Source organism: Athene cunicularia (genome assembly GCF_003259725.1).
Source record: "Athene cunicularia isolate RWA chromosome 1 unlocalized genomic scaffold, athCun1 chr1_part3, whole genome shotgun sequence".
In the NCBI taxonomy this organism is placed as follows: Eukaryota; Metazoa; Chordata; class Aves; order Strigiformes; family Strigidae; genus Athene; species Athene cunicularia.
In genome coordinates, this window is record NW_020799093.1 from 125,476 (window position 1) to 139,654 (window position 14,179).

At 45.1% G+C, this 14,179-nt stretch overlaps 1 protein-coding gene across 1 annotated transcript; it reads left to right on the forward strand.

Moving 5' to 3' along the window:
* The first annotated feature begins 2,514 nt into the window (after window positions 1–2,514).
* LOC113475996 lies at window positions 2,515–14,179 on the forward strand. The gene is made up of 6 exons (XM_026841257.1): window positions 2,515–2,588; window positions 3,443–3,721; window positions 5,684–5,932; window positions 9,294–9,431; window positions 10,022–10,141; window positions 11,560–14,179. Exons 1-6 carry the CDS (start codon window positions 2,528–2,530, stop codon window positions 11,718–11,720), a joined length of 1,008 nt encoding a protein of 335 aa, XP_026697058.1. The 5' UTR covers window positions 2,515–2,527; the 3' UTR covers window positions 11,721–14,179.

Sequence of the window (14,179 nt, forward strand, 5' to 3'; positions counted from 1 at the left end):
CTTCACAGCTTATTTCCTGTTTTACTTGCTCGCTCAGGTTTTCCAATCTCCTGTGCTCCACCAATGACTCGTGTCATGTAAGGAATGAATCTCCATTCTCCTTTCATGATGCTGTCAGTGGCTGAAAGGACAAAATAGCCCTGTGAGCTTGCAGCTTACTAAGTAAAGATTTTAGTTCACCTTTCAACTACAAGTTCTCTTCTCTTTTTTTTTTTTTTTTCTTTTTTCCTTCTTCTACTTATGGTTTCTGTTAAGCCTCACAAGGTAATTTTTGTCTGCAATAATTACACAAAACTTTATGCATCTTTATATAAAAAAGGGAAGTGAATTCTCTGGCTAGCTAAGGGTGTTGTGAGAATTCATCAGCCAATGTTAGAAATTAGTGTCTAATCTTATCTAAAAAATGTGTTATATGTGAAATTTGAGAGTTGCTCTTAAGAGAAGGCTGCTGATTGATGACAACACAGATCGTGCATGTGCTGTCATCTTTATCCTGGCTGTGATTTTTTTTTTTTTTTTTTTTTTTAAGCTAGTGAGGATGTGAGGGACAGAAGGAGCCTAATGGGACTTCATATACGGTGTGATGTATGGGGCACTTGCAGTCAGATATATTGAACTCATAAATGTACTCATTTGCCCTGGAGTCACTGAGAGGGAGACTAAATACAGGACACCGCAATGTCATGGTCATGCAGAGTCACTTCTGTAACAACAGAGCTACAGTAGAAAGGCTGTATTTTTCTTTGATTTTACTGCAAATCTGTAAATGAGCTCTGTGAGACTGCTATCACTGGCCGGAGGAGAAAGTGAACTTTTGCTGAATTTGGCTGTATGTAGACCACTTTTGCATTTTGTTGTTTTTCTGAGATTCTCAACATTTTGGAGTCCTATTTTGAAGAGACCCTGCACATGCTGTCTGTTCTGTCTCATGTCTCCACCATAGCACGGCAACCCTAAGCTCTACCAGCTTACCCTTCAAGCATGAAGGTGAGATGAAGTTGAATGTGCACATCCGAAGCAGATGGTTAGACCCAGTCTTGCAGTGGTATTTATGAGAGATTTTCTTCATGTCATTTCAGCAGCACAGAAGGAAATGAAAGTGTTTCTTACTGTGAATACTTTTCTCTCTCCCCCTTTCTCTGCACTGCTGTGAGAGTCTGAAGACTCACTTCACTGCTTTTCTCACAGAAGGCTATTTCTGTCACAGATCAATTTAGGCCTGTCCTATGCATGTATGATAAAGACAGGATGGTGCTATGGTAGCCTTGAATAAACTTGCAAATTTTGGACAGCGTGAGCAAGAGGTGAGATGTAATTGTCATTGCTAAGAAGTCAGAGGGGACAAACTAGTGGCTGAAATGTGGAATTATCGACCAGAGCCAAACTGAAAAATAGTGCAGACCACAACACAAGGGGTTTAACCATTTCTCTGAAATGCGTGTATAGATGTAATTCCACTCTGCGGAGCTTCTTTAACGGACTGTGTCTATGTCTGTGTCCAGAGAAACTGCATGGAAGTGTAAAATTCCCAGCTGCATCTTGCACTGTGTCACAGTTATTCCTTGGCACATCTACTAAGCGCATCTAAAAAAATCCAGATGTTGGCTCTAATGCTATGGCAGTTTACTTCCTCCAGCAAGCAAGGCAGTTTCTGCTGCATTGTCTGTATAATTTACCTCAGCACTCAGTGCAAAATGCCAGCATGCTTCAGGCCATCTCAACAAGTGTGAACAAAATATCTGGCCCTGCATGGCCCTGTAGATAACTGGTTCACAGCCATTTTTCAGGATTGGCCTTTCAGTCCTGTCTCTGGGATCTGCACTCCAGACTCAGGGTGGCTCTCAGGCTGTGTTCAATCTAGTTGTGCAATGCAACTTAACTTCCCATAACCTTTATTCTTTGCCTGGGGTGGCTGTACCGAGCCCTTTCCTGCATGGCAGGTACCATTCAGTCACTAGAAGAGCCCAGCAAAGCTCAGGCTGGCAACATAGCCTTTGCGAATGGAGGGAGAGCTTTATCGCACCTCTCCTCCTGGCAAGACTCTCTGTGAGTGATTGTTGTTAATATTTTAGAAAATCGGCTGGTCTGCATGTGCAGTGCTTTATTTGACTGGACTGATTTCTCTTCCCTGGGTGGGGATGCTGTGCTTTGATAAACTGGAAAAGGATGGAAGAAATAGGTGTTTTGCCTCTGTCCAGTCTCAACGTTAGCATCTTCATAAACGAGGTGAGCTAACCAGGAGATATTTTTGTCTCTCCTCATCTCTCAGCCCTATTCTCACACTTGCAGCTAGCTCCAAGGTGCACGACTTTGCAGAGCACATTGTGGCTTGTGTTGGTTCAGCCCGAGTTCAGTCACCCAAAACCTTGCAGGTCTATTTTGAAACATTATTCAATCTGTCCACTATGGAGTTTCTTTTCTTTTTTTTTCTTCACTTTTGCTTCTGACATCATTTCCTGAACGCTATATTCACAGAGCTCTGTAGCCAGATCGTCTTCTCAGCACATGATGCAAGGAGCTCTTTAAAATGGATTTCAGCTTTCCTTTTACTCTGCAGTGCTTGCTGGTGATAATAACGGTTACTCATGGTAAGTTAGATTTTTCTTTATGAAGTTGGCACAGATTTGCCTAGATGAGCAGCCACTTTAATTTTGCTCCAAGATCTTTTAAGGATTCTACCAGGTTTGGGGAGACTTCAGATAGTGTAACTGCTAATGCATGAAAGGGGCAGTCAGACCAAAGTAAGACAAATAATTTTTTTAGTAAGCAAATGATAACTAACAATATAGTACTTTCTCAGTGTACTGCATCTGTAAAAGCGTTTCAGTGGAGAACATAAGGTCCTTGTATGCAGAATGCTGGCTGGAGGGGCTGGAGAGCAACGTGGTCCTGCTCCTGATGCTCAGTGTGACCTTGGTTTAGTTCCCTGAGCTGCTATCGCCCTGTCATTTACCCATCTCTGATTTGCGTACAGCAACTTAATAACGTGCAAGGATATTGTGAGACTTGCTCAAGTTAAGACTGTAACCTTACTCTGTAGGTAAAAGCAACTGTGCAGGTGGCAGTTGTTTTTGCTACCCTTTGTACAAGATCTATGGCACTGATGTCCTGAGGATCTTTCTTCGCACAGTCTCTAAGCTCTGAGGGGGTGTAGTAGATGGTCACATCAAATTTGGGGAGAGAAAAGGCCAGCTGCTCAGCCTTTTGTCGCCCTGTGTGCATGGTGTGTGCATCACTCCCATGTTATCAGGGGGGAAAGTTGGCCTTTACAGAAGACTTCCCACTCCTCTGATTTACAATTACTGGTGACCCCAGCCTGTCACTGGGGATGGATCTGTCCCTCTTACGTCTCACCTGGGCGTTTGCCTTTCTGAGAGGCAGATGCGAGGGGGTGAATGGACATGGGAAGGTTGCTGCCCCCACCCTGTGCCTCTCCTTTCAGGCTCTATCTCCCGGACCAGAGTGCTCAGTGGAGACTCAGCAGTCTTTCCTCTGGGAATTCAGAGTCTGCAGACCTCCCTCGGAATGATCAAGAGGAATGTGACATGCTTGACAGCTGTCTTAAATGATACTTTGTTGGCTAAGTGTGGCACTTCTGCCAGAAGATGCCTGAACTTGCAGAATGGCTCTCTAGTGCTGAGGAACGTGGAGAAAGAGGATGAAGGAAAATACGAGTTTGTTTTTCAGAACACCACCAGATTTTTTACACTGGAAGTATTTGGTAAGTGGCCTTCTTAGCAAAAAATACCTTTTGAACTTGTGAGCCTGGCTGTAAGCTGGTGCCTTGAAATTCTTCCTAAGAGATGACTTGAGCTTGGAGGAGCTATAGGTGCCTCTGGAACAGTTTTTTAAGCTTCTGGCACCTCAGCAAACAGTAATGGTGAGTGTAAACTAAGGGATGCTTTTTGCATCCACATTGTTGGTCTCTCCTGTCTGTTGAGCTTTCCTTGAAGTAGCCAGTCAGTTGAGCTACATGTTGTTTATCCCTGATGTAAGAGACAGTAGCGTGAAGTGTTTGTAAAGTTGAGCCTGTAGATAAGTAGCTGGAGATTTCAGTCCATTTCCAGAGTACTCTTCCTGATGGCTCTCACTGACCAACAGCATTTTGCTGCCTGTGGACATGCTTCCTTAAGAGATAACCCTACCTGACTTGGCTCTGGAAACTGAACTGGGCTCTGTGCAGGTCTGGGTTGAGGCATGCTGGGTTTTGCCCCTGCTTCATGCAGCCGAGGAAAGGTACTAAAGGAATCCAGGTGTGACTTTCTAATTCTTAGCTGCCCCCAAGCAGCTTTGAGGTCAGCAACTTCAGAGACCTGCAATAGGTACCTTCCTGTGCCAGTCTCCCTCCTGTCCTCCCTGTGGCCTCAGAATTGCTGCTCCCCTTCATGTGCCTGTTCATCCGTCTGTGGGGTGAGAAGACAGAAACAAAGTCGCTTCTGTACAGGAGCCAGCTCATTACTCGGGTTAATATGGAGAAGGCTTAAGTGGTTTTGCCCCCCTGCTTGAACAGTGCTCCAGACAGCCAGCAACCATTGCTCTGGTCCTCATCTTCACCGTTCCTTTTGCAGGGCTTTCTCTTACATAAGCTTCTAAGAGAAATTGAAGCGTAAGAAATTGTAATGAAAATGTCTGAGCAAACTGGTCTCAGTGAAGACAAATGAATCCTTACACATTTGTGGCGCAAACAGGCGGAACTGCCATGCAGAGTAGGTCAAAGATATGACTCCTTGGCACAAAGATCAGGGGCTTAGGCTGGAAGTAGGCAAAGACTACAGAAGTGTCCTGGGTTTAATCTCCGTTTCAGGGAATTTGCTTTGGGAACTTATGTTTCCTCCTTGTCTTCTGTTGCCACACCTAAGTCATGGAAACAGTTTCACAGCAAAGGTATTCCTGGAGGCAGTGAATTTTAGCTGAAGGTGATGTCCTGGTTGACGAAAGTGACTTCTGAGCTTATTTACATGGATGTTTGGATAGACATCCTCAGTGTGACTCTTACTGTCATAAACCCATACCACTTCTCTGTCTAGTCTGTATTTGCAAAGTGGCAACTGTAGGAAATAGGTTGGCTCCTGTAGTAGACTGAGAAAAATTCAGGAAAGCGTAAGATGATCAATGATTTGTTACTTCATTTTAAATTGTCCTGGTCTGGGTCATTCTATCTAACTGCAGGTGTCTGGTATTGGTACCCATGTCGGGCATGATTCATACTAGTTCATCTCTAAAATAGAACAAGAGACAGTGCAACAACAAATGCACAAACCACTGGTAGACGAGAGGTCTGAGTCTCTTCTGATGCTATGATTATCTGCTGATTACAGAGGAAGCCTCTGACTGGCAGGTGGTTTGGGTGCTTCCACTGCCCTCTCAGATCAGGGATTTTTATTCTTCTCTTTTTCAATTTCAACAAGGAAAATGAAGAGATGACAGATTTTTGTGGCATCCCCAAAATAGGGACCAGGAGTCACTAGCAGAGTTGGGTGGGCACTGCTAAGCATTTCAGGGCTGGGGGCAGGCACCCACGAGTCTGGTTGCTTATTTCTGTGCTCCCTGGCTACCAGTAAATTCAGTGGTAGTAAGACTGCCGGTAAGGAAAGCTCCCATCCAGCTCATGTTCACTGCTGAGTCTGCTCCTCACCTCTCTCTTCCCTCCCTGTTCCCGTTGCCCCATGCTGTGTGTGACCAGAGCTGGCCATTGGTATCCAGTGCTTCCCCAATGGGACCGCAGAGTTGTCCTGTGACGTGACCAGCAACACGAGCACCAACTTTCGGTGGCTGCTGAATGGCACTGTGCTGAGTGCCCCTGAATCTTGCATTAAGGATGGTGGAAAGAAGGTTCGCCTGGACAAAACTGTGCCTGGAGAATTTGTATGTGAGGTGTACCATGTGACCAACATCCTGAGGACAAGGCCTGTTGTGCTGTCTTGCAGCTATGGTGAGTAACAGCATCTCCAGAAAAACTCCCTTTTGGTCTGTTGCAGCAGAAAACTAAGGAGTGGTTGTTGTCTGAGTAATACCGAACTCTTGTGTCCTCTGGCAGCTGCTTTCCAGACTTACCACATCCTCCATTTAGAAAGTGTCCCCTTGACTTCCTTCTCCCTCCTGTGTCTCGAACTGACACAACCTACAACCACAGAAGGGATGGAAGCTTCTTCAGGAAGTCTTTTTACCCAGCTCTGCAGCACAGATCTATCTCTGTCTGTTTTCCTACTTCCCAATGATGGAGACCTTGCACCCTCCTGTGCACTGATCCTTTATGCTGATTTAGGAACAGGAGCTGCTTCCTACTCCAACATTCATCCATTACTCAGATGGCTTTCCATTTCTGCAACATCCCTGTAAAAACACCTCTCCTAATTCAACCCTGTTGCTGCTGGAATCAGCTGAGGTGGTTTTTGTCTTGTCCCATTCCTCCTTATCTAGGCCAGATGCACAAAGATTTACCAGTGTATACAAATGTCTCTCCATCAGCCCCACACCATCAGAGGTGGAATAAAGATATAAGTCATTTATTTTGGGAATATAGGGGTTTTTTTTCCTCCATATCCCTGCTCAGTTATGTAGTTCTGTGAGAAGGCTTTATCCATTTGCAAACTGTCCATAAATGCAGAGTACTCTGCTTGGATGAGGCCATAGTTTAATGAGATGGACAATCTGGATCCTAGGACTGATCAAAACTGCCAGAACCTCATGATGAAAGGCACTGGTCTGTGTTGTAAGCTCAAAAAATTAAAAAAAAAAAATTAGATAGCTTTGAGTGTGATTTCCCTCACATCTCCAGTAGTGAAGGTTTTTCTCCTCTCTAGCAGAAAACATGGTCATAAAGACTACGTCAGGGTGGCATAATTTAACCATAAGGTTTTGTACTAATTTATCTGTAATTGATTTAATCACCTTTACTACTAGAGAAATTGTACTGTGCAATAGCAACTAGAATTTTAGAAACTAGGTGTGAGCTGCTTCAACTCTACAACATAGTCTTTTCTTCTGTGGTTGGCGTACAGTTGGTGCAAAAGCAAAATTAATGACATGAACCCCATATTGTGTCCTGTCATTCAACAGAAAGGCTGTGGTATGTTTGTGTCTGATGGCGTTGGTGCCGCTGGCCAATCTGTACAAGTTTGTAATTTGTGATTGTGAAGCAGTGATCTTAATTTTGTCCAGTTAAACTGGTCAGAAGTTGTTCAGCGTAGTTAGACCCAAGTTGGCTGAGATACTGGAGGGGTGAGGATGCAGACATCCATGAGCTGTTCAGTTGAGCCCTGTGATAAATCACATGAGTGCTGACAGTTACTATTGTTTATTCTGGGTGTCTGCCCAGTCCCCTGGGTGTGATATCAGTTCTCCATTTCCTCTTGAAAAGCCCACAGGGGACTTTAGTGATAGCTCTGTTGGGATGGACACACACATGAACATGTATTTGGAAGGATCTGAGAGCATAAAATTGTCAGTGATGCTACTTTTTAGTCACGAAATGTAACCACATTTGTAAAAAGTGAATTAAAGCAGTTCTGAGTACTAGTAAAATGAATTGGAGAGATAATTGAATTCAGTTTAATTAATTAAAGACTAATTAATTATTTTTTGAGGGTTAATATAATATTTGCTCCAGGAAAAGGGCTGAATATAGGTTTTCTGCTGTAGGCATAAGATCTATGTAAAAGCACCTGTTTGGGCAACCTATTGGCTGATTAAATTAACTTTGAATAATTGTTAGCGTAAAACAGTTTAGTGGAAAAACTGTAAATTTCCCAGGCGCTAAAGGGCTCTAATCATGCAGGATCTAAAGCAGAGGATTCAGAAGTTAATAAGTCAACATATATAAAAGCCTTTTATTCATTCATTACTTGTTTTATGACTTGTTTATTACTAATTTTTAACACAATATTTTATTTCAAAAAGAACTTTTTAGCAAATGGGAAATTATTAGGAAAAACTATTTCCAACATATTTATGCCTTTGATAATATTCTCTAAGCTTTCATCAAAAAGGAAAGAAAATTATTAGGGAAATGATTTCTTATTTGCTGAAAGTTTAATTTTGAGGTTTTTTGAAGTTGAAGTTCCTGAGGAGACTGGAACAAGCAATCTGAAAATACTTTGAGCATGTATGATTTCACACACAAGAGCACCTGTCTACAGTTGATTTCACTGTTCTAGTGAGTATCTGGACTATGACAGCGTGTAGTATGTCTTGGAGTGTTTGAAACACTTCCCAGCCTCTGGGGATATGCAGCAATTTGTGCGTTTGGGGTCTTGAAAACAAGCTCCAAATGCTGGTTTCCCCAGTACAGTGCTGTACAGGCATGCGCGCAGACAAAAAGAAGCCAAATGATTCAAAAAGGGATGCCATCACCCCTACCCAAGGAGTTTTAAGGAAATTACATTCTAGCAATTGTTGAGCTGTATGGTTTTTTTCATATTGGGAGGAAGAGTTTTCACACTGGCTACCCCAGGTTGGAGCAAATTGTCCTAGTGAAGGAGTCTGGACAGGTCTCTTTTTTCTGCAAATCTGTGATGCCCTCTACCAGCTTCCCTGCTCAGCAGCAACTTATGTGCAAGTCTGACCTGTCAAAGCAACCCTGAGCACTGAACTGGGTAATAATTACCACTGACTCGTGTGTGGCCCTTCTGCTAAGCCATCTGTAGCCATCACCTCCTGCTAGGCGTTTCACATGATCTCGGTTGGGAAGGGGAATAAAGAGAAATCCTTCTCTGAGCAGTAGCGAAGCTGGTTTCCTACAGCTCTGACTCGGGTGGCTGAAGTCTCTGGTGCCGGAGGAAGTGCAGGCTCTGATCAGACTTTCTTTGAGGTTGGTGCAGTCGTTATATGGCTGTCCTAAGTGGATTCTCTGGGGCCTAAGATGAGCTCTGAGGGTAGACTCTGATGCTTTTCTTTCAGCAGGAGATGCTAGCTTAGGTCTCCCTCCTCTTTTCAGTTGCCTGCTTTCATAAAGGTTGTTGAAATGTTGTATCTTTCAAACCACCACCATCCCTGTTAAATTTGATTAAAACTTACTAATTATCTTCGATGTTACTGGTCAGAGTAGGCAGAAACAAATGCACACAGCATAGTCATACTCATACAAGCCTCTCTTCTTAACGAACAATTCCATTCCATAATTAAATGATGTGACCTAAATTACAATGTGCCACATTTCATAAAAATCAGCTCCCTGATCCAAACCAAACAAAAGCAGTAATAATGACCACATGTTCTAATCTGTCTTCAGGTTTCTCCCATTTGGAGAAAGCAGCTTTTCCACCCTGATAACTAACAGAGCCCTGTCCTTGTAGGAGACCTGCTGCAGTACCCGTGGTTCATTTACATCCTGGTGGGATGCGCTGGGGGTGCGGTTATCCTGGTGGTGGTTGTCTCCTCAATCATATGTTGCTGCATGAAGAGGAAAGACAAGTTCATCCCAGTGCCTTCAGGTGAGTGGAGAACACGGTTGTTCCTTGGGAAGAGTCTCACAGAGGACTGTGTTTATGCAGCCTGGGGTTGAAATGGCCTCACCTTGGTGGCAGCTCATCTTTCAGTCAGCCCTCCCCTGACCTGGTGGAGCAGAAAGCTGCTTGCTGACAGGAAACTGTTACAACCAGCAGGGTCTTGAATTAAACCTTGATTTTCCTTTTTTCACCTCATGCTTGCCACCTTGTGCTCCTGGCCAGAAAGAAACAGCAAAACCTTTTCTGTGAGCAAGAAAATGGAGCCTCATTCAGGTCTGATCCTGAAAAGACCTGAAGGCCTCTGATGGCAGTCCTTTGTCAGCACCAGTCCCTGAGTGCAATCTGCCCGTGCCCAGTGAGGCCACCTCAAGCTGTGATCCTGCCGGCGTGGCCAAGCTGGTCTCTGACAGGTTGGCAGTGGCCCTCTGTACTCGGCATCTGTCTGCTCCAGGAATGGAGCCAGTGCCACTTGAGACGCACGCATGTGTTGGTGGTCCAGCCTCACAATGAGTGGGCCAAGGCTGCTGGGCTGTGGGGGTCCGCTTTCCTTCAAGTCTCTGATTTTGGTTTTACAGAGGAGGAGAAGGATGATGGACTAACAATGTCCGTGGTCTCCAGTGAAGGTGTGAAGAGCCCCCCTAATGGAGACCATGTCGAGGCTCAAGCTGCCCAAATCGACTGCCCTTCAAAGCCTGGTAGGTCCAGTGACTTAAGTTGGACAGATAGCCTGTTTAGGAGGGTGAAGGACAAAATGGATGTGTGTGACTGATGGGGGAGGAGCTGACCAAAGAGAGGGACCTGGGACTTGCTAGCACAGGGAAGGTGCTACATCTTGTCTAGATGACAGAAGTTGCAGCAGGTCATTTATCAGTACCTTACTTGTGCTCGGCTTCTGCGCAGGAGTAACTCTTGCCCTCATCTAGCTGTGAGCTGTAGCAGCAGCCATCTCATAAGCATCCCGCAGAGGTGGTACTGCCAGCAGACTGCAGACTGTCTGTTCCAGTATCTTCTGTGCTAAAATACACATCTCTCAAAAACAGCAACCCCTCAAAACTCTGCGGTTTTCCTGCAGTTTTATTACACACACCTCTTTCTCATCAGTAATGTTTTATAAGAACCAGCATTGTTTTTGTAAGCAGTCATCCTCAGGACAGCATCCACCAATATGCTGAACAGTAAACACAGCTAAATCCCACCAAAGTCAGAGGCTTGTGTATTTCCTTAAATTGGTGCTAAAGTAGGAATACAGTAACATTTTAATTCCTTCAAAGTAATCAAGAATAAAAGCCCACAGATTTAGCACAGTATGGCCCAGAGAGCGCAGCGATAAAAACCTCTCAGAAATTTCCTGGTTTGTGAGTGCTTGATACTAATACTCTACTTTTTGCATTATGTTTCCCTCAATTTTGTTTCACAGACACCTTCCCTAGTAATGCTCATCAGCTCATCAGCTGAAGTAGATCTAGCAACAATATCATGAACTAGAGCAATGTTACATAGGACATAGCCTGGTCTTGGCACTACTGTCTCTGCTTCTGCTATGCTTCACTTCACCATGCACAGCCTCTCAGCAGCTCAGCTATGCTTTATGTCTAACCTTGGATGCTGTTTTGCTCTCCTTTCATAATATTAAATGCTACTCATGAACATAGTGCAAGAAAAAAAAAAGAGTCATTTAGGTTATTGTTTAACATTAACATACTTAAAGTGTAGAACTTTTTTTAAATAAAAAATTTCTGAATTGTCAGTTTGACTAATTTTCTGCAAATAAGTAAAAAGCAGAGATGTGCCAGGAAAGTGTTTAGGTGAGAACGTATCAAATGTGTGCTTGTTAGCCAGCTTTAATCATTCAGATGTGACTGAATAGATTTTTCTTTGGTACTTTGGCACATTTTGGGCAGTTGAGCACAGAGATCTTCAGCACAATCAAAGCTGGGACGAACATCTCAATAAATGAGTAGTTACAAAGAAAACTGACATTTGGCTTGCAGACGCCTGGGGAGAAGGGACTGAGTGGGTTAGGCAGCTTGTGGCATCAAGGACTGGAGGGAAGATTTCCATGGAAGTGAGCATAGTGTGGGCAATTATAAACTATTTCTCCCTTCTTCTCCAGATGCTGCCCAGACTGGTCAAGGCATTGAGACCCTGCCTCCCATGGAAGAAAATTTACCAGTGGAGATAGAGCCTGAGGAGATGCCAGACCCAGAGGTCATAGTTGATGTGGAAAGCCAGGAGAATGCCTCGGACTCTTTCCCGGGTCCAACTGATGACTGATCTGTCATGCTTGCTGTTGCACTTTCTCTTGAAACCCATGACAAGCATTATTTGCACCCCATAGTCTCATTCTGTGTAAGAATTGGTCCAGAAAATTTTAGCAGGAGGAAGACGTGAGGTGTCAAGCCTGCTAACCTCATTAAAAAAAAAAAAAAAAGGAAAAGAAAATATAAGAAAAAGCACATGTGTGACTTCAAGGCCACGCTGCCATAGGCTGACAGGTTCACTAACAAACAAAACTGGACAGCTCTTTGATGGTTTGCCTGTTAATAGACCTGCAGTTAACCTGTGGAGCCCTAGAGGACAGCCTGAAATGAGACAGACGGTTCCTCCTGCTCCCTGCCTACCCCACGCTTTGCCATGTCTTCACCAGTCAGTGGTTCCTGCAGGGGGTGGGCATGACAGGTGGACTGAGGTGGCCTGCGAGTCCCAGATGGAAACAAGGACCTGACAGGAATTTCCTGAGAAAGCCTCTTCTCAGGAGATTTCAAGGCATTTTTCACAGGCCCTGCAAAAAAAAAGCTCGATGGAAGTTTCAGCTAGGTATCTGCTGTGGCAGATGTTTATCTGAATTGCTCCTCTGAGCTCCAGACCCTTTGTGATTTGTCCCTCACCGCTTGCTGCGTGGGGCCAGGAGTAGTGGTAGGGGCTGCTGCGTGGAGACCCGGGAGGTGATGCTGGCTTGCTCGCCTTTTGATGCCCTGTAATGGCAGGGGGCTACCAGTTACCTCCTGCCAGAACCTAACTGCTCGTGTTGCCAGTGAGTTAAAACAGCTCTGTCACTAGCTTGCTTGCTTGCAGCAGAAGGGTGCTTGGGGCTTGGGTGTGTAATTTTGGCAGAAACGTTGATTATAATGCCGTGATCATTCATCAGTGCAAGCATTAGTGCCTTTAGTGTAATGGTTTAGCTACTGCAAGCTGGTGAAGCTGGCCATCTGCCTGTGCGTGTAGGCTTCTTCAGTGCTGTGTTATTTGCATAGGCAGCAGCAATTTATGGGATCTCTTAGGCAAGTCTTGCTGCTACACAAGTCCTGTTCTGCTCAGGGGAGGTTTGCCAGTGGATGAGCTGGGGTAGACCTGCAGGGAAGAAGGACAAGGTGAGGGGAGGGCAAGGACTTGGTCTCAGGCAGCAGGTAGCCGAGCCCCTGACAAAGCTGCCAGGGGCTGCTGAGCTGTCAGGCCATGGGGAGTGCTGCAGGATGCACTGCCCAAGCAAGGTATTTGCTGTGTAAGTGCATTTCGATGGTCAGAAGTGAGGCATGTTGGTGTTAAACTAGCCCGAAGGGCTAGAAAGTAATGGTAGAGTAAAAGCAGAGATGGTACAGATCGGGGTCGAAAGGGATGGCGATGCGAGTACTGCATTCCTCTCTTCCCTTGTCATTTTGTCTCTGGTTTATATTGTGCCGTGAATCCCTTGGAAAAGGATTTTAGGTATTCCTTGTGAATGCCACCCGGTGAGGTCTGAAGAAGTACCCCGGCAAAATCAAAACTGAGCTGAATGCTTCTTTCCCAGGCGGGGGAGCTGGTGGGACGGCTGCATGCTTACCTGGAAGTCCTTCATGTCTGTGTACATGGCAAAGCTCTGCATCGGGGGTGCCCAGTCATAGGTGGTTGTTCTTGTTGTTTCCTTGTCCCGTGACTCTGTTTAGAAGATTTTTGGATCTTGTGTGCTGTGTTGGTGGTGATTCAGCCTGTTTCTGCTTTTTAAGGCTGCCATAGGAATCAGATTTTCCACGGTAAGAGGGAGATAATAATTCTTTTCCTCATGGTGCTGCGCTATCTCAGTACAAACATTCCTCAAAGGCTGTGAATAGAATGTCAAAAATGTGACAGTGAGCGCATGGGGTGGCAGCTGCCTGTAGGCAGTACAATGGCAGCGACACTGGGTGAACAGGGGCCAGGGACACTGCAATGGGGGGACGTCGTCAGCTTTGCTTCTCTTCTGCACTTTCTGTCAGGGGCAGGCAGGGGACAGTCGACTCCAGTACATGCTTCGAAGGCTGAACGAAGGTGCTCTGAGCTGCGCTGGAGAAGATGCCAGTGTTTCGGATGCTGAGGGTGACAGAGCTGGGCCCGCCTTGACCTGCTGGGCTGGTGTGTCCTGGCTTCAGCTTGCCCTAAGCGCTGCCTTGCTGGGGTGCCCTGGCAGCCCTTGGCACCCTCACCGGTGCAACCCCAGGCTCGGAAGGATTTTTCCTACTGAGATTGGAATCTGAGAATTGAGCCATCTTTAGGAGGCAGATAGGACACGGCTGGTATTCTGTCCTTCCCTGCTGAAGATGCTGTTCAGCAACAGGGCAAAGGTTTCTGTTACTGTGAGGTCAGGAGAGAAGTTGTGCAGCCTGTGCTTTTCCTCTAACTGTATGTATTCAAGCCCCACTATTGTTCTTTTTTTTTGGTGGTGTTTTACTTTTCCCTGCAATGATTTTGTTCCTATAATAAAAAGATCTGTTTTCTAA